At 40.5% G+C, this 21,108-nt stretch overlaps 1 protein-coding gene across 2 annotated transcripts; it reads right to left on the bottom strand.

Moving 5' to 3' along the window:
• Positions 1-876: 876 nt before the first annotated feature.
• Positions 877-21,108, bottom strand: LOC141756301 (atypical kinase COQ8A, mitochondrial-like). 2 transcript variants are annotated; one of them, XM_074615926.1, is made up of 17 exons: positions 20,945-21,108; positions 13,974-14,073; positions 13,285-13,367; positions 12,921-13,186; positions 12,645-12,822; positions 12,491-12,557; positions 8,518-8,592; positions 7,486-7,614; positions 5,500-5,585; positions 5,122-5,262; positions 3,909-3,990; positions 3,627-3,720; positions 3,137-3,278; positions 2,792-2,899; positions 2,587-2,652; positions 1,968-2,054; positions 877-1,815 (listed from the first exon to the last, which is right to left on the bottom strand). In XM_074615926.1, the coding sequence occupies exons 2-17, from the start codon at positions 14,065-14,067 to the stop codon at positions 1,519-1,521; spliced, it is 1,995 nt and encodes a 664-aa protein (XP_074472027.1). In that variant the 5' UTR covers positions 14,068-14,073; positions 20,945-21,108; the 3' UTR covers positions 877-1,518. The 2 variants fall into 2 exon arrangements, with proteins under 2 accessions (XP_074472027.1, XP_074472028.1); XM_074615927.1 differs by lacking the exon at positions 20,945-21,108 and adding an exon at positions 14,184-14,394.

The following is a 21,108-nucleotide window of genomic DNA, read 5'->3' as shown; positions in this document are numbered from 1 at the left end:
TCTGGCGGACCATTTTTGTGTCAAATTATTGATTTCCTAAGTAAGTAACCGTGTAATAAGTGGGATAATGTACAGCTAGCGGGTCATTATTGTTAAAGAAACCCCTTTAGTGCAATGAGAACGTGCGGCATCGCCCTGTCGAGGTTTCTTTCACAACAATGACCGGCTCACTGTACATTATCCCTTATATAAAATCCCCAAATAGCCCGTGAAATAAGGAATAATCCCAAAACATTATTCATAGTCAACATTAATAATTATGGGTTATTCTCAGACGGATATCGCTGTTGTGTGTAGAGGTGCATGTGTGTGTGTGTGTTTTCTCACCGAAGCTTCGAAGCCCAACAAAAATGGTATTCGGGACAGCCCTAATGTTTTAACAAAGTTGAAGAGATAAATCATGCTTTGGTACTAAAAAAATAAAGCAGTGTCTGACTTAAAATGCTGAGCCATAATGCCAACATGTTGATAGTCAACTGGAATTCATGAGCTAAATCGAAGACAACATGCAGCTTGGACATAAAGGATAAATATCTACAGCAGAAGCTCTTTAGACTTTCATCCCAGGACACAAACCAGGTAAAAATCACGCTTTAACCCGAGGTTTGTTAAAGACTTATCGATCATGAATGTCTATTAATGGTCACTTTAAACAGACCGATAGTTTGATTCAATGTTCTGCCCCTCATATCTCCCTAAAAAGCTATAAACAGCGACTGAAATTTGGATGGATATACGATACAGAAAAAACACATACACGAGTTAAAAGTCAGCCTTTCTTGTGTGTAAAAATGCTGACAAATTCCAGTTTGTCACATTTTTTTCTACAAATGGATAAATCAACTTGAACTCGCTCGGCAACATCTCGACAAACAATTTTGTTCTTATCAAAACTGCTACATTTATTTTGCTGATATCCAACTTCCCAGACGTGTTGGTCCTGGCCAACACTGTGACTCATATGCCCATATACGGTATTAACCCCATTATTACGTGTTTACATTTAGAGTTCCTCTTCCTTAATACAATCAATGTTTCGTGTTTTCACCCATGACATTTCTGGCAAACTAGACAGTTTTCCAAAAGTTCAACAAAACACAGCAATGCAAAACAAAAAGAAAATACAATAATCATCTTGAAAACAATCAGAAAAAGAGATAAAATTCCAACCGTTTTACATTCATTTTACACCACCTATATCCAAGGCTGTTTGTCCCTCTCCTTCCTTCCACCTCAGTCTGTCATCTCAGGGCCAGATGTAGAGTTTGGTCTTAAAGCACTCCAGTCACCATGTTGCTGCTCCCTCTCAAACAAAGAAATGATGGCTGTAAATACGTACAAGTCCTTTTCTAAAACTCATCATAGTGGGGTGTCCAAAATGGAAAAAAAATAAGCTGGTGTTCAGGCAGGTAACATGGCCTCCACTCAGCAGTTGTGCGTCTTCACACCACGACCTCACCGTTGACTGGCACTTAGCCGTTGGCCCCAGGATCTGTCCGTCAAATCGCCCCGATCGGCTTAGGCTGAGTGAGATGGCGGCGTGCGGCCTTCCCAGTACTTCCGATATGCTGTTTGGAACATGTCCTTGCACTGCAGCTGTGCGTTCAGCCGGGCGCAGATAAGGAACGAGCCGGCCATCTTGCGGTGGAGTGAGTACGTCTCCTCGGGCGGCGGGGTGAGCCGGTGTTTGAGCATCACGGGGATGAGGTTGTGGATTCTCTCGGTGGTGGACTGGGAGCCAAATTCAAACCCGTCTTTGAAGGCAAAGGCCTCGCCGAGGATCATCACCGCGTCTACGTGGGCGTTTATCATTGCCTGGATACAGAGAGAGAAAAACACACTTCATATTTAGCCTCAGCTAATGACTATCCTGGGTCACGTTTAGAAACCAAAAAAGGAATATCTGCTGCAGAGACAAATTTTGACATATTTGCACTTTTTACTTTGCATAGTAGACGGATATTTACCTTGGACTCGTACCCAGTCAGGAACTTCATATCGATAGATTTCTTCGCAACTCCCTCTCTGTCGCCCTCGGAAGCTGAACGGATTACCTACAATCACAAACAGGTTATGACTGTTACCACCTTCACTTCAATGTCTTTCTCTGCATGTCTGAGACATGGTTTCATATCTTATGCAAAAACAAAAACAATCTGAATAATTGAGGCATTTCACTTCTGACTGGACATGAATCTTATGTAAATACGATTTTCACAACTTTAACGATTCGCTGCAAGTTAAACAACAGTACAAATGTGAGTTTTGTTTCCACTTGAGCTGTCAAAATTAACGCAACTTGCAATTTTTTAGGTTGTAGCGAGCTCAGTTTTAAAGCTAGAGTGAAGATCCTGCTATCATATGAAACTAGAAAAACCTAAGGAATCCATTAACCGTGATTCCGATGACCAACCAGGTCGTACTATGCTATACTTGTCACGAAGGAGATAAATAACGCTCCAGACTTGCGCTAAATTTTGGGGAGGAATAACTTGCATTGCCATTTTCAAAAGGGGTCCCTTGACCTCTGACCTCAAGATATGTGAATGAAAGTAAAAAGAGTAAGAACGAGGTTGACTGACTTACCTCGATGTAGAGATCTGTGAAACTCAGATCGAATCCTCTCGTGGCTCCAAAGTCCAACAGCGCCACCTAGAGAGACACAATGCAATAATTGCTTAAAATTTTCATTTCTCTCAAATCTCACTGCCAAAGCCATATTATTATTATGATTTATTATAGCAGAAGTAACTCTATTAACAGCAGCACTTAGCCTGTAGACAAAACTCACCCTGTGTGTCTGTGGATCATAGAAGAAGTTGGACCAGTTTGGGTCAGTCTGCATATACCTGAACTCAAACAGCTCTCTGAGGCACAGCATCAAGATGTTCTCACAGATCTGAGACACAAACAGAAATCTGGGTCAAAAGGGAAACAGGTGGGGGCAGAAGCAGTTCCCCTTCCTGCCACCAGAGACCCATTCATCTATGCATCTATTGATCAGTTCTGCCTCCCACAAACACATCCACCGCTCTGAACACATTAACTAACACGTTCCTCCCCAGATCAATGCGAAAACATTAGTCAGCTAAACTATCTATCGACCCCTTCATCTGTGTGGTTTGGTCAGCCGTACCTCGTTCTTCAGCTCCTGTGCGAGGGTCTCAGCCTGGTCGAGGGGAAACCCGGGGACGAGCTCCGTGGTCAGGACGTAGTTACTGCTCAGCTCATCTATCACCTCTGGTACATAGAAGAACGGATGGTCCTTCAGTAGCTCCCTGGGTCAGACAGATGAAGAGATACAAAGCCATAAATCCAGATTAAGTAGGCAGGTAGTCCATATAGGGTATTAAATCTATATATAGTTTGCTGGCAGTTTTAGTTGTTCTGACCTTGAACAAAAGAGATGAAAACTTAATGAGGGAATGCAATAAGCTAGTAAGCTATAGACATGTAGATATAAACAGGTCTTTGTGTATGTAATCTGAGTGTAACATGAGTCTCTGTACTGCTATGTGCTCCATGAGAGAGAGAGAGACAGCACATTGCAGTCACCGCAGCAGTGCTGCTAGGGTCATATCAAGCCACTTACATATAATATATAATATGTAATATGTAAGACTCACCGGAATTTCTTTGCACACTGGGCTTCTCGAATATAATCGCACTCCAGTGCTAGCTCTCGTCTCATTGCGTCTATCAGGTGCTCTGGAAACAGACCTAAAGAGAGACAAAGACACCACATACAGTGGTGTACGGTGTTACAGTGTTACAGATGGAGAAATGAAGAGTGAGGACACAGAGTGAAGTTCAGTGCAGCTGAGCATGTGTGTGTGTGTGTGTGTTGACTTAGAAGGTGAGCATGCTTGTGTTTCCATGCATGACGAAGAGTTTCTTTGAATGTGTACCTTCAGGCAGGGCATTGCTCATGCTCAGCACCGTCATCAAGTTGTTGACATCACTGTTGATACTCTGAGCCACACCGGGGTACTGGGAACAAATAAAAACACAGGAAGAAAAGTTCCTTTACTTTAATTTAATCACAAAATGAGGAAAAAGCAACACACCATCTTTGATGTCATTAAGTTTTCTGTGGTCTCATAGGTACCAACCATGTGATACTAGCTTGTCACGAAGGAAGTTAAATAATAACCTCCAACTTGCACTAAGTTTTGGTGAGGAAAAACTGTCATGGCCATTTTCAAAGGGGTCCCTTAACCTCCGACCTCCAGATGTGTGAATGAAAATGGATTCTATGGATACCCATGAGTCTCCCCTTTACAGACATGCCCACTTTATGATAATCACATGCAGTTTTGGGCAAGTCATAGTCAAGTCAGCACACTGACACACTGACAGCTGTTGTTGCCTGTTGGGCTGATTTGAGCGTATGTTTTATGCTAAATGCAGTACCTGTGAGGGTTTCTGGACAATATTTGTCATGGTTTTGTGTTGTTAATTGATTTCCAAAAATAAATATGTACATATATTTGCATAAAGCAGCATATTTGTCCACTCCCATGTTGATAAGAGTATTAAATACTTGACAATTCTCCTTAAGGTACATTTTGAACAGATACAAAAATGTGTGATTAACCATGGACAATCATGGGATTCAATATTTTAATCGATTGACAGCCCTACTCTTTATCCATAATTTCACTTTAAAATGCTGTCATGCCCCTCTATCATGTCTACCAGTAATCTGATCACTATTTGTTTATGCATCTTTCTAGTATAATGCAACTAAAGCTTTCACAGGGATTGTAATTATTATCCATCATGAGATTATAATAATACTGTCAAGTTTAGTTATTACTGGCAAACCCTCCATACATTTTAAAAGCATTTATTTTAAACGATTAAGACGGCAATTAGACATATAATCTGTAAATACTGTAAAGGCAAAACAATAATAGCTATCTCAGATCTCAGTTAGAAACTACATGCTTCTAATTATAACACTTTTTACACTGACTCAGATCTGATCTGTAAACAACGTCTGTTAACAGACCAGAGCGGTCAGATTCTGCGTGAAACACACTCTCCAGTTACAGTGTTTGTCTTAATAACATGAGAATGTACTGTGTACACACACACACACGTGTTCACAGTGTATACCTGTATTTTCATGGCCACCTCTCTGCCGTCCTTCATCCTCGCCAGGTGAACTTGGCCGATGGACGCCGCTGCAAACGGACGCTCCTCAAACGATTCCAGCTTGTCTCTCCAGTTAGGACCCAGGTCACTGTTCAACGCTTTCTACAGACAAGACACAAATAGTTGATATTTTTACAACTCGTCATATTCAACTTAATATATTGTCATTAATAATTGTACGTACTTAGTGAACGCTGTGCAGTTTTCAATTTTAGTTTTTCACGGGTGGAATTAAAAGTTAATTTACAGCGGGAATGATAATAATAATGTAATACTATGAGACGTAAAACTGATATTGTTATACTTGTTAAAACGTGGAAAGAAAGAAAAGACTCTTACTGTCATTTGCTTGATTGGCATGAAGTCAGCACTCTGTCTTACGCGCTCAAAGATCTTGGCGAGTTGAGGGTTGATGAATGCATCATCTGAAAAACAGAAACAAACCTTTGTTTGTCTGAACTGGACAGAAATGCAGGTCTGGAGGAAAAGGCCGGCTGATTTCACAATAAATCTGAAGTTGGTGCATTTCCCTAATGCTGTCGAACTTCTGTCAAATACGGCTATACAAGCAGATACCAGTATTTGTATTCTAGGCGTGGTCATTGCATTAACATGCCCGTAACAATGCCATAAACAGTATAACACAATGCACACCTTAAATATGGGTTCATAGCTTTAATAAAACAATACATTAACAATACTGATGGTTTATTTTCCCCACCTAAAACATCATTATTCAACTGAGCTGTGTTGAACCGATCAATAAGACCTCATTACAATAAAAAGCTAAGCGTCTTTGAGTCCTTGAAAAGCGCTATATAAGTTGAATTTATTATTATTATTATTATTATTATTATTAAAAAGCTAATACTGCTTGGCAACTACAGTGTTAAATTTGGCTTACACTGCTGATGATATGAGGAATCAGTATTACAAACAGTTTCAAAATAGTGTCACACCCCTCCCTCAAGGTTATTGTTATTTTGGATTGGTGGTAAAGGGTACAATGGTTGGACCGCACAATCATCCGACCACAACCGCATTCCTGCCCTGACAGCTAAATGTCAGCAGTGGGCAACGGCCACTGCTGACATTATCCTCCAGATTTACTGCACTCCAGTCCTGTTCTAGTGGCCTCAGTTGACTCTAATTCTGTAAGATTTTATAAGAATTTTAAGTTTTTTTTCAACCTCTTTCATTCTCTGTAGGAAGAGCAGCGACACTGTGTGTGTGTGTTTAGCTACAGAAGACTTCTGTCACCTTTTTGTCCATTTTTAGAATCAACCATTCTTTATTTACAGTAAGAAACAACTTGTCACCGCCTTAAAGAAAGAGTAAAGCTACGTCAGTTCTGCAAATAACCACGCACAGCCACACAAGGTCAATCCACTGCGCCGAAAAGCAAACACAGGCCAGCCAATGTCCTTTTATCTCTCCTACTACTGTTATACGGTGGATTATTCCATGTACTATACTGTACTGTCTATGTAAAGTGTATACTAACATGTTCTGAACTCAGTATATGAATGCCAAAGGACAAAGTTCACCAGGCAAGGTCAGGCAGTGAGGACAACAGTGATAAACAAAATGAATGATGTGTTGTTTAGTGCTGGTAACTTGATGCCGCTACGCTGGTTCTGTGCCAGGATGTTTACAGCCGCTGGCCTTCCACTCATGAACTTTGTCTGGCTGATGTGTGCAAGGCGCAAACCAGCATCAAATTATATCACATCTTATTCTCAGCTACATGCATGTTTGTGAGCGGTAAAGTGTGAATGTCAGCGGGTCGTTCACTAACCGGGGGATCGGCGGTTCGATCCCCGGCTCCTCCAGTCCGCATGTTGAAGTGTCCTGGGGCAAGATACTGAACCCCAAACTGCTCCCGAATGCTGTGCCATCAGTGTGTGAATGAGCATTAGTTTACATCCTGATGAGCAGGTGGCACCTTGTGTAGCGACTACTTTCAATTAAAAGCCGCTAAGAAGCTAAAGTAGGCTCTTTACTGTGACTCGTTCCAGAAATCAGTAAGTCCATGCTGTTGTTTATTTAAATAGAATGAATGACAAGCAATAACTGTACTGGATTAACTCAAGTAGATGAGAGATGTAGTAGATGTAGTGAATCCCGCCGGATTCAACACATTTAGGATACAGTCAAACTATACCTCAATGAATGATCCCTTTACTTTGTTGTCTTCCTCTCTTTCACTCCTTTCTGCCATACGTCCCTACTCGATTTCATTTTTTCAAGCTGACTCTCATCCCTCTATCTCCCAACTCACTTCGTCTACTTGTCTTTGTGAATGGATGTGTGTTTGTCACACACCTTGAATGCTCAGCATCTGTCCCAGTTTTAATGCAGCTCCTCTGACTTTACACAGGGTTCTGACGATGCGTTCAGCGTTGGCCTCGTTCAGGAAGGGGCTGGAGTCCAGAATGCCTTTCTTATTATCACCTGCAGAAGCACAAAACAGAGAGAGGGTGTTGTTGGTTCTGTGACTTTTAGTGTTCAATGTCTTAACACTAAAGTCAAACTTCAGAGTCAAATTTTAATCCACTTGTGTTATGTAACACTTTCTTGTTTTATGTACAGGTGAAGTCATTTGGATTGATCAATATCAATAGTTTATGGTTCAGGTTTATATACAATATGTGCATGTGTTTGCACAAACACGTGTGTCTGTGAGTATATGTGTCAGTAGGTCGTCAGGTAGTTTGTTTTAGTGCGTCTGAAGCTGCCGTCAGAGGCTTTGACAGAGATTTACCACACACACACACACACCCTGCTGGGATTAACGCACACACACAGAAAAACGCCCACTAACAGACGCACAAATGCCACAGATTTACGCTCGTATGCGGTTTCAGCTTAGCTGTTTTGGGGATTAGCAGGCTCACCGTGCAGAGCAGGAATGTCTGTTTAGGTGGCAGATTGGTGTGGGAGGCAGCCTGATTGCCAATTGCGCTCATACAAAGCATGTGTAGCATGTACCAACATGCATGAAGGATGGGTACTGAAAAATTATGCTGGCTTTTACAGTGGTGAACAGGAACACGGTTGCAAAACCTCATAATAATAAACAAAATACCCGTCTTTGCAGGCATAAAACTCTCAAGACGTGGCCCATGACCACAGTGGTGAAACTGGCCATGAGCATGATTCACTATCATAGACAGTAACAACCTGCTACAGACTTGAATATTTCATCATTACAACACAAAAATGTAATATCTGAGTCTCACAAAAAAATACCTGAACAATAATGCAAAAGAAAACATCGCTCATTACATGCATAACTTAGCCGTTTGCTAAAAAGGCTAACTATAGATGGTGTGTGAGCAAGTGTGGGTGTGTTACCTGTTGCACCACTGATTCTGATGGTCTTCTTGGCAACCTCTGCCAGCGCTCCAATCCCCAAACCTACAGCTAGACCTGATGGAAACACACACACACAGACAGAACAACAACACAATGAATATGGGTTGGCTTACTATATAAACAATGTAAAAATGCAACAGAACATAAAACGTTGTAAAATGATGGGACATAAAAGGATGTAAAAACATCCCTTTGATGAGTCAATCAGTGTATTGGCAGTCGAGTGCCTCGATGGTACAATGAGACAACACAAACACGGGCAGATAAGCACTTTGATTGCCTCGGCAGTGTGCAATGACAGAACTGAAACAGCTGCACTTCTGCCAACACAACAGAGCACATGGAAATTATATCACTCATCCAATCATTCTAACAATTAAGCTCTTAAAATCCTCTGAGAAAGTTAGAGGGTTATTTTGGCAGATAATGAGAAGAAAAAAAAAAGTGAGCGACTGTTTGCGAGCGAGGTCCTCCAAGCCGGGCGTCTACCTTACATAACTCAGCATTACATAATCAGTTAGTCAGCGCCCTCTGAAGCGACAAATCTGAGATCCGACAGATAGACGGCCAAATCAGGACACGGCCTGATCAGTGTCCCTTGTATACAAGTTGGCATATCTCCACCGGTCAAATACGTGTCATCACTTCCATTGTTTGAGACAGTTCGGACCAGAGGGAGCGAGGATGTGCATCATAATTTCTGAGAGAAATGTGGAGCTTTGTACCGCATATGTGTGTGTGTGTGTGTGTGTGTTACCTCAAGTAACCTGATAGTGTTATCTTACTCTGTTTACAGACTCATTGCTGTACATTACAACAAGCTTTAAAAGGTGACTCCTGTTCCTACATTTGACCTTCATAACCAGAAAAACTCAAATATATAGTCCTGTTTACGCTGCAAAACCTTTCAAATATGCATGGTAACAGTGAGGAGACGTCTAAGCAAGGTTGCTATAATCGCTGCTGCCAGGAAACATGCCAACAGATTTATGATTCCAGAAATCACTTTGCTGCTTGTTCTCTCACCTTAAAGCTGAAGCAGAAGTGGAGCAAGTATGATTAAAAAAAGTTATTTATACTATATCCTGACAGTAGTGTATGAGACAGGTAATCTGAAATAAAGCATGTGCCTCTGTGTCCTCCAGTGCTCCTAATGGCATCTGCGAGATTTCACAGACCGGAGGAAAACAAGCAGTAAGAGCTGATCTGGAGCCTTGCTGTCTCTGAGCAGCTGTCAATCACTCGTGAACTCCGGTCAAACTAGGCAGCGCTGATCAAATATGAATCAATATTCTGTTACTGTAATGCCTATTTCTCGCTTAATATGTTTTCAGAAACATCTTGTAATGTACTGTTTAGCTGTAAAATGAGAAAGTTTGTGACCTGGAAGCCATGTTGAGATCAGTTGAGGAAATACCAAGCATCGCCCACCAGCCGGAACACATTTCTCATTTTACAGCTAAACAGTACAAGATGTTTCTGAAAACATCTGAGGATCAGCGCTGCCTAGTTTGACCGTTTGGTCTGAGCTCCTGAGTGATTGACAGCTGCCTCCGTTGAATGAACAGCCAATAGGAACGCTTTCTCTCTCTGAAATGACCTGTCACCTAGATTTTTTTACAGCCTGAAAACAGAGCCATGAGGAGGTGCAGAAGTCTAGTTATCTCTCAGACAGCTTGAATTACAATACGCTGAAAGGTTATTATGGAATTTTTGCACAGTGATGCCAAAAATATACTGCACTACTGCACATTTAACTGCCTATAACCTGCATTTATGATCTCCACTCTCTCGCAGCTGTGAATAAAACCCGGCTGACAAGAAAAGAAGTATAACTTTGTCAACAAATGTAGCAGGAGAGAGTGAAGGACGGACAGAGGCCACATTCCTCCGCCCCCTCCTCACCGTTCTCCGACACCTTCTAAATGTTACCACTGTCAACATGCTGAATCAACTCCGCTATGCCTCTTGCGTCTCATTGTAGCCCGTGTAAGTCCCGTTTGTTTGGTATGAGCTGCGGCTAAATTCTGCTGTGTATTATTTATGTTGGCAGTACAGTCTGACTCTTCTCTGACTCTGTTCTGGGTTCACTCGTACACAGTTCATGTTTACCCTCACTCTCGTCTACTTCTTCAGTCCAGCTTTACGCCACCTGTTAACTTATCCATCATCCGTGTGAACTGAGGCTACGAGATGCTGACAAGCTCCGATCTGCTGTGTCAAACTACGTCCGGGGCTAGTTGTGAAATGTTCAATGTGCTTGTGTTCAAGCCTTTGAATAAGCTTATCGCCGATATAACATCCTGTTTAGATATGACTTTGAGATTAAGAGAAACCACATCTCTGTACCTGCCTTTATCTGCCAACAAGTCGATATCACATTCAATACTTTTCAGTAATGGTTGACGTATAAATAAGACCAGAAATAAACACAAAATGCATGCCATGAACAGTAAATACAACCCTTCAGCTTTTCAGAAATGTTTCACAGTTACATTTTTCTCTTTCACTCATTTTTTAGATATACTTTTAGATCAAGTTGGTGTTTCAACAAATATGTCACAGCTACAGTAATAGGCTTAGAGGCAGGCAACATGGTCAAACAGAAGATTAACACACACAACGATCTGCAGCGCAAACTCGCACTGACTTTATTACAACTGCTGCTGTACTCCCACTCAGTCTGTAGCGGACTATCAAGGAGTGTTTTTATCTCGACAGGAACACATGTCCGTTAATATGGGATAGATACGCTTAACCAGGGTCCAGGGTCTGACACTTGACAAACACTCATGTATATTCCTGTATGTTAGGTTTCTCTTAGTTGCTTTTAACTATGTCGTTTTGTGTTTGTTGGCATTTAAGTTTGTCTGTATATGGTGTTCTCTTGACGTTAATAACTGTATAGACTTTGAGAAGGAGGTGTGCTGCTGACACAACAGCGGCTGCCCTGAACCCAGTGACCCCAGCTTATGGAGGGGGGGTGGTAGGTTACAGTTAGACCAGATTACAAGGTTAAGTTTCCAGAACTTCACCAACAGTTTCATGTCACATTACTAGCACAAAGTAGTATCAACTATTTTTTCCTTCTTTTGACAATGCAATTCATTTATAAAAGCTTTAAAACAAATAAATTACAAATATTTATAGTGAATGAAAAATGGAAAACCAATCTCATTGATATTTACTGTACTCTGTTTATAGAGATTACATAACCAATAGATCACAGATTCTGCATTCACACGTTGAATCTGTAGGCGACGAGACAAGATTTTAGTATTGGCCAAAATGCATTCTCGGAACCCACCGGCTTATCGTCCGAAACTGATTTAGCTTATTATTGGTTTAAAATGAGCTTGTAAACTGGCTACTTGTGAAACAATCCGGTCGTAGACGTCGTCTCTCAACTCCAACTCCAGTCTCAAGTTGTCAATCGGACTGTAAACAATGAGCAGTGCACAGAAAAGGAGGTCTTGACTCGGATATCCGCTACACTAGAACCCCAGAAATATAGCACCTCGCCCGCAGAGGCTTATCCGTCATCAGACCGGACGCCGATTCCGGTTCCGAGATAATTTGTTAGGCGTCTTAAATAAATATTTGTAATGAGATTAAATCTTTTTTTTTTTACTTATTTTTTCAAACTTTGTGACATATTGTAGCTAACTAACCAGAGATAAACCACATAATGTTGGATTTTCTCTTGTGTTCTCTGTTCACAAAAATTCATTTAGGGGTAGGTCCCATGAAGACTCTTTTGCTCTATAGCCTAGAATAATCATTTTACTGACTTTTGCTGTGAAACTGACTAAACTAAACTCTATGTATCCACAGAAAAAACCCCAAAGTTGTACTTGCAGACTTGCACGCAGACACACATACCTACAGATACAGTCAGACTAATGAATCAGCCAACATTCAGTCAGAGTAACACAGAGTTGTGTAACTGTACCTCCAAAATTGGCCAATCTGCCGAGCCGAGTCACTGGTACTTTCCTCTCTCTGGCTCTCTCGCTCAACTAAAGAAAAAAAAAAAAAAAAAGTGTATGGAAATTTGTACATCGATGTCTATGTGTGTTTAACAGGAACTGAGGGACAATAATTACCATCTGTTTGTGTGATTTGTTCTCAGACTTCTTGCCCTGTCTTGCTTTCTCAATGTCTTCGGCCGTCAGCCCTCCAACTGCGGACGGGTCCTGATGGTAGCTCCTGAGCTGACTGACCTGATGCGGACAGTATAGCTGTCCCCACAAATGCCTGTTCAGACTGTGGTTGTAGAAATGTCTGCAACACCCAAAACGAAAGTGATTACCTTCATCCTTCTAAACAGCAGCAAAAACGTTCCAACCGAAGATTGCAATTGAGTAAGAGACTATTTATACCTGGCATCTTGGTGGAAAGATCTGGTGTGTCCACTAAACTGTTTGCTGGGATCTTTGTATCCCTCAAACAACGACTGTTTGCCACTGACATGGCTCGATCCTGCTGCAGCGCTGTGCTGGGCTGTGGCATCACCACTACTTCCTGTGTGATCCACAGTAAAGTCCACACCTTCATCCCTGAACTCTGAAGCTGCGAATGCACTGTCGTCCTGAGGAAAGTCAAATTCGGACTCTGATGAAGAGGTCTGCTGCTGGCCAGTCAGCTCCTGGACAGACACAAAAACAAAAACATACTCATAGTATTCTTTTGTCATTAAAAGCAATATACAGTTTTGCACAGTAGTATTTACACATACACACACACCTCTATTTTCATCATAGCGGCGGAGAAGCCTTGCTCAGCAACCGATTGGACACTTTGGACAGCAGCACCAACAACTGGGACACCTGGGTTACAATTAACAACAAATACTGTTATTGGCTTTATTAGTTCTTCAGTACACTACAAACTAACCATACAGCTAAATTATCAATGTTATCGCCCATAATAAATGTCTGATAATAAAAAATGAAAGTCAGAATCTGTTTAAACAAGCTAAATGCTATCTACCAAACTCTGCTTACCAGCTGTGTTACAATCCCCTTTAAAAAATCCAAGTGTAAATAATAAGCCTTTTATTTTATGGAATAATAATACAATACAATAGAAACTTATTCCTGAATTATCAAGTCTTTAAGCTGAAAAACAGTTTGCTAGTATTTCTGCTATCATAACAAGCCTTTTATTGGAATAATAAAAATACTGTATCATAAATTCTTTCCGCTTGTTGACATTTTTGCTAACATTACTTTTCAAACAATGTGTAAAGCTATAATCACAGGCCAGCCTGTCGATGTGTGAGCTAATGAGCAAGTTAGTTAAAGGTTTTGATGCTAAACACAGTGCAACAGGCAGTTAAGAGAGGCTCCCAAGACAAATGCTGAAACCTTTTTTTTGACAATGAGTCAGAGTCAAATTTAGAAATAAAAAAAAAAAAGGTGTGTTGAACTTACCACTTCCACTACGCAGGGTGTTGCCCTGAGTCTCTACGACCGCCTGGCTCAACTTGGCCAAGCCTCGCATCAGTAACCTCATATCGCCGGCCATGATGGACTAGAGAGAGAGACAGGAAAAAAAAAAAGAAAAAAAAAAGAGATGAATATCACCGTTAGTTATGCTACAATCAAAACACAGTAGACCTGATGGCGTGGAGAGGTACATACTGTTCACCGACAATAAAGGCCAGTCAGTAAAGATGAGAGGAGCGCAGACAAACACATACAGATGGACCAGAAGGCAGATGGAAAGAGAAAATCCTGTCGTCACCCCACTGCCAAACAGAAACACGCACACTCACAAAACACAGCTGTCACATCTTGGAGGTGGCTTTAATACTTTGTCTAAAAATACTCATGACCTCCAATCCTCCCCCCAGCACACACACACACACAAGAAAGGAAAGGGGTATGGCGAGCACGCGTGTGCGCTGTTCAGATATGTGCATGTGGTTCAGGAGTCAGGACTGGATGTGTCACTGGAAACTAGGAGGGAGGAGGAGTCGGAGATGTGCTGGCTGTTGCCTGTTCCAGCTATTTCTGTGCATGAGTGAATGCGGGTGCACATGTTTGGGTCTTGTACAAGGTTTTGCCGTTACACTTTTCACCTCTGCAACTGATAGGACTGTGAGACTGTTTTCTATTAAAAGGCCCATCTCAAAATATTCCACCATTTCTTTCCAAGAATCAATCTATCTTTTAATAGTTATGACAAAGCTGAAACAGTTGGCACATTACCCCACATTTAGCTTAAAAAAAAAGGTATAATATGCAAGAATTAAGTAAAAACAATGTATAGACTGATACAAAATTAATCCCTCTCAATCATCACTTATGCCCCACTAGAAGTGTGTGGCGGTGTCTGTTTTTGCAGAGACCCCTTTTGTCACGCCCCTCGGCTTCTGATACCGACTCACAAGTCACCCTGTTAATTTGTTAGGTACAAAGCGGCCATATTTCACGGATGGAAACGGGTTGTGTTATTTTCATGTGAATCAGACAGGGAGCCTGCATTCATTCAAAATCTGGCCACTCGTGACCTTCTTGCAGAGTTAGTTGTGTGTTTTAGAGCGTAACCGCCAGGAAACAATCAGAAAATATTTTTTTTATTTCTCAGAGTTGCTGCTTTGTTCTCACTAACGCCACTCCCTCTCTTCAGTCACTCTATAGCCCGCTCCACCATCCCTCTTGGTTCGTTGAGCTGTGGAGGTGTGGCAAACTTTGAATGCGGTGTGTTTACCAACAGGAGCTGACAACGGTTACATATTATACCTTTTAAACTGTGTGGTGATAATGCTTGCGAACATATCTCAAGGTCCATTTAGGACACAGGTAAAAGTACAATACACTCCTCTCACCGCTCCGACTCTCTTATCATAACAGCCGAGCTCCCACTGCATTCCTCTACTATGTTGCAATCTGCAGCATGTCGGTGTGTTTGTTAGTGTGTTACAGGTGAATGTTTTGTGGGTGTGACAGCATGCTTCAACACAGCTCAGCTGGGATTCGGGCCAATGGAAAAAGCAGTTGCTGAAAGCGTGGAGGCAGTATGGGAGTGTGCCTGTGCTGCTACGCACATACACACAGTGAGTCAGTAAGTGGGTCATCCGTCCTGCTTCAGGGCTGCTCTGTGTTTTCAGACGCTGGACAGAAGACCAGGGTTGGGCATACTTTAGAATACAAAGAACAAGCCAACAAAAATATAAATTGGCATGCATTTTTTTTTTAAACATTACAAGCACTGATTTGTTTTGCATCTTAATTATTGTCTGATTTATGTCTTTCTATTATCATTAATTTAACCTAGGACAACACTTAACAGAAACACATCTCAGACTTCCTCTGCGGCTTTGTACAATAGGTTTCGCTTGTGATTTTAGTTGGTTCCCTGAAACAATACTGGCGATCAACAGCAACCCCAAAGCGAGACACTATGAGCCACAAATTAGAAAAGAAATACGAAACAATACTCCAATAGAAATCATTTAATTGTGCTTCTTTTGATTATGTTGCTCTTCAGTTCAATTCCTCATGTCGAGCTGTATTCTTAGACATCGACATGTCACCTAAATATTGTGTAAAACTTTTTTGATGACTTTGCTGAACTGCTGTCTGTAGTTACTTTGGGTGATTTTAACCATAGACTCTATATAAGAAGTGGACGTAATCACCGTGACGTCACACATTAGGGTGTGGACTACAGTATTGAAGCCTCGACTTCGGCATTTTGGCCGTTGCCATCTCGGTTTTTAGCATTCACCATCTTGTTTTTTTGCAAGGAGAAGTGACACGAGAGGGAAACACTCTGGACTTAACCATCTCCAAGGGTCTTAACATTTAAGGCTCCATTCTCAGGCCTCCACTGTTCAACATCTATATGCTCTCACTAGCGCAGTTTATGCAAAATAGCCATTATGCAGACGACACACTGAATTATATAACGTTATTATCGGGTGACTATTGTCTTTGGACCCAAATGAAAACAACTAAAAGTCAGACTTTGCAAACACACAGACTACAAGTGTATAGACTGCAGTAATACTGCAGGCATTGGCATGTTTGAAATATCAATAAAACCTAGTAAAAGATTATTCTTTGTACTTTATAGCCATAACAGTTATCATAGCTGAGTCAACTCAGCACTGTAGCAAGATCCTGCATGATCTGCTAGGAATTTAGGTAGGAAGTTTGCACTGAGGCAAAGAAACCTACACAAACACAAAGAGCTGCACACAGAGCTGCAGAAAGCAAGCCAGTGTTCATGGAAAATATGTAATCTTGTGCTGCAACAACATACTTAAAACGTAATACAAAACAACGTGCAGTTCTGCAGGATTCAGAGCTGTGAACACTATTGGAGACGTTACTGTTTATTGCTAAATGTAATCGATTGAGCAACTTCCCATTTGTCAATGTGGGCGTGTTGCCTCAGTAGGTATGTACAAGCCGTTTTTCTTCCTCTGCATCAGTCATCAACAAGTCAACTATAAAATACAGAGGAGACGACACTTTATACATATTTATAAAACCTGAATATAAAGTCAACGAGGAGAGGAGAGGAAGACTGAAAGGCCAGTTTTGATGCCCAGTGGGCGAGAGGCCACGACAAGGTATTTGTGAAAGCCTGTGATTACACGTGGTATTGTATAGCTAGCACACACACACACACACTTAAGCCACAGTTGTTGTCTGGGCTCCTCAAGCTGTGACTCACTGCTATGAAAATAGCATGTGTATCTATATCTGAATGCTGTTCACCTCATGGCTTACTGACAGCCTCCAGTCACTGCCCTTCACTACTGATCCCGAGCCAACGCTGGGAAATATTCCCCCCTCCATTACTGTGCAGAGTCATCCAGCACTAACAGGGGAAACGTGAGGAAAACCATGTTTCCTTCAAGACTACACTACAGAGGAGAGTCTGTGTTTTATTTGAATAAATTATCAAATTAAAAACAGTTCTTATGATTAAAACCTGTACAAAAGGTAGGGATGCAGGATACAGAAACGTCGGTGTCCTTCAGTGAATAAGAAAACTATTGTTGTTATTGTTCCATATGTGATGTAAGTTCTGTGGATAACTGCGTCCGATTACATGAAGCCTTGATAATCGTGATTCTTCCGTGACTATTAATAAACACAGAAAGTATAATACTGTCACAGGCAGATAAGATTCATTTATATGAATTCTTTTGGAAGAATAATTTTGACAGTTATCGTACCGGTATTGGCCACAACAGAGTGGCACTTATCAGTTAATTGCCTGATCAATACTGGATTTGTGAGGCTAATATCCATATTTGACAGTTAAAAAAAAAAAATCCAATGACAATAAATCAGGCCATTTGTTTTTTTTAACAATCGCATAATATAAACAAACCTTTTTGGATCCCATAACTTTTGGTTATTGAAGAATTGCCACCAAGGTGTACACTGAGCCTGACATTTTACAGTTAAAAAATAAATGGACAAACCGGAGCTGCAACATTTAATCAATTAGTTGCCAACTATTAAATTAATCGGCAACTATTTTGATAATTGATTAATAGGTTTGAGTCATTTCTCAAGAAAAATAAAGTCAAAGTTCTCTTCTTAAATGTGAATATTTTCTGGTTTCTTTACTCCTCTATGACCGTAAACTGAATATCTTTGAGTTGTGGACAGAACAAGACATTTGAGGACGTCATCTTGGGCTTTGGGAAACACTGATCGACATTTTTCACCATTTTATAGACCAAACAAATAATAGTTTAATCAAGAAAATATTTGACAGCTTGATCGACAATTAAAAAATAATCATTAGTCACAGCCCTGAAGGAAATCACCTCAAACATACTGTGTCTTTGGCATTTCTGTGCTGCAATTTCTTGCTACTTGTTGGCTATGATAGCCCATACAACCATACTAATACATCTGTGACATCAGCAGATGTATACATCCGGCTCTGGTATGGCATAGATTTCATATTTCCAAAAATCTTCTCAATAAACTGGACGTCATCTACCATACTGCTCTTCACTTTGTCACCGGTGTCCCTTTCAACACTCATCGCTGTAACCTGTTTTCTCTAGTCAACTGGCCATCACTCCATACCAGGCATCAGATCCACTATCATTGGCAAAAACCCTCCATATGTCCACTCACTACTCAATATCTCCAACAGTGACCGCAATTTATGCTCTAGCAAATTCATTAGTATGGTCATTCCTAAAGGCTGCACCTTCTTCGGTCGTCACACCCCGATTCTGTTACCCTCCTTTAATAACTCATTACAGACAATAGTTTCTGATCACTGCCCCTGCTTCTGAATATGCCTCTCTGGAACACAGCACATTTAGATCTATTGTTGTATGTCTTGTATCGCCTTGCCTTCTGTCGCTGTCTCTTGGCCAGGTCATCAATGTAAATTGGTTCTCAATTGACTTATCTGGTTATATAAAGGTAAAATAAAAATTAAGTAAAATATTATTTCTGTCCACTCAATCACAAGCCTATAATAGCATTAGAAAGACACTATTATTGCCTATTATGGTCTTGAAGAGGACTCGGTCTTGACTTGGTTTCGACCGCCTTAGGACTTGGTCTTGACTCAACTGGACCTGGTCTCGAACTTGGACTTGGACTCGATTAAGTTTGACTTGACCAGCCCTGAACCTATCAATGATTTTGGGGTGAAGATTACTTGAAAATATGTGTACACCAAAATACATGTTATCAAGAACATTTTAAAAGGAAATTATCATCACATTTAATTAATGATTATCTTTTGATATGTTGAGATATATTTTCTTTTCTTCTGTACTGTTTTTTGTATGTATTTCATTGTTTTTATTGGATTGTTTTCCACTGTTTGGTGAGGTTTTTAATGCACATTTTGTGTTCTTCTCGTTGTTGTTTAACTTTTGTTGTATTTTGATGTAAGTTTAGATCTTTCTTCCTTTTTTGTTATTGTTTTTTTTTCTCTTGGGGTTGGGTGGAGGTCCTTTGTATAAGCCTGTGGCTTCTTGACCTCTCCTGACACATTTCTTGTTTTGTTTTTGTCATTGACTGGATTATCACAACAGCTGTTTTTTAGTAGGACATGAAGTTACTTTACAAGTTGTGTCAAAACAGGTTATAGCTACTCAGCATATCTTTTCCAGAGTAAACCTCTTCTAATACACCTCCAATCCATTTAATCCTTCAACCTAACAAAAGGTGGTGCATTAAGCAATCTGTTATTATAAACTTCCTCTTGGGCGTGCAGCCACTGAGACTGCAAAAGCAGTTACAGATAAGGGATGGATGGATATTAAAAAGGACCTATTATGCTTTCGTGCTTTTTCCCTTTCCTTCAATGTGTTATATAGTTTTTTTTTGTCCAATTCTACAATTTCATTAAACAGACGCTTTTGTCCAAAATGACCAAAGAGCACAAACAGACGTGCTACAGCACGGCCAGTATGAGAAAAATAAAGTGTTTTTTGAACATTAAAGCATGTAAACATGTTCTAGTAGAAACCCAAAATACAAATATGCACCTGAAAATAAGCATAATAGGTCCTCTTTAATAATTACAAGTCAAAGGCCAATTCCTCTATCATAATGCAACTTTGCTCTGGACTCGGTCTTGACTTGGTCTTGACTCAACTGGACCTGGTCTCGAACTTGACTTGATTAAGTTTGACTTGACCAGCCCTGAACCTATTAATGATTTTGGGGTTTAGATTACTTGAAAATATTAAGATCAATGCAAATATTTGACTATCACAACAGCTGTTTTTTAGTAGGACATGAAGTTACTTTACAAAAGGTAAAATAAAAATAAATAAAATATTATACCCCTGAAATTTAAGCTAATTCATTCACATACTACACACACATGCAGTGTAAATGTACACATGCATGGGTTTAATTACTGTAAGTAAGAGAGTAAGAGTCACATTAATAAAATCTATTGTAAATATGTCAGAGTTTAGTTTGTCAAAAGCCTCTTTTTATTCCTTTAGTGGTCCCTGGGTAGATTTTACACACTCACACTAAAGGATTGGGCAAATATATACACACACTAAAGGTAAACCTCTTTAATACACCTTTCAATGCAATTAATCCTTCAACCTAACCAAGGTGGTGCGTTTGAAAAAAATCTGTAATTATGAACTTCCTTTTGGGCGTGCAGCCACTGAGACTTCAAAAACAAACGCGTGCCACCGCTGTTAACTTACCCAAACTAACATTTACAGCTGCTTTAAACGACTGAGATTGGAAAATGAGAACAGATTTAATAAAAGCAGAAGTTGGCAGAAGTGACAGAGAAAACCATGGACGTCAGCACGCTGCACAGGATCTGTTCAAACAGTTGGAGGTGGAAACTACTATGAACCAGCCGAAAAACACTACTTGAACTAGCATATTTAAACATGCATGTGATAGCTTTTAAAGATACTCACCAGCTGCTGTTTTGCCACTTGTTTCTCCTCTTTATTTAGTATAAATGCATAAAAAACAGCACAACAGGACACCGTTTTCTAGCAGCAGGAGTTGCAGGTTGTTTGTGTGTCGCCCTTCTCCTGCTACTGCTGCTGCTGCTGCTGCAGAGTTAATCCAGTTTGTC

The sequence above is a fragment of the Sebastes fasciatus genome, chromosome 18 (assembly GCF_043250625.1).
Source record: "Sebastes fasciatus isolate fSebFas1 chromosome 18, fSebFas1.pri, whole genome shotgun sequence".
NCBI lineage: Eukaryota > Metazoa > Chordata > Actinopteri > Perciformes > Sebastidae > Sebastes > Sebastes fasciatus.
This window is presented reverse-complemented; position numbering and strand designations above follow the sequence as displayed.

Excerpts from the sequence above, each read along its gene's own strand:
- LOC141756301 (XM_074615926.1), bottom strand. The coding sequence starts at position 14,067 with ATGGCCGGCGATATGAGGTTACTGATGCGAGGCTTGGCCAAGTTGAGC. Across the intron at positions 7,615-8,517 it reads CAGAATCAGTGGTGCAACAG|GTGATAATAAGAAAGGCATT; the intron begins GTAACACACCCA and ends GTGCTTCTGCAG. Across the intron at positions 5,586-7,485 it reads ACAGATGCTGAGCATTCAAG|ATGATGCATTCATCAACCCT; the intron begins GTGTGTGACAAA and ends TCTGTTTTTCAG.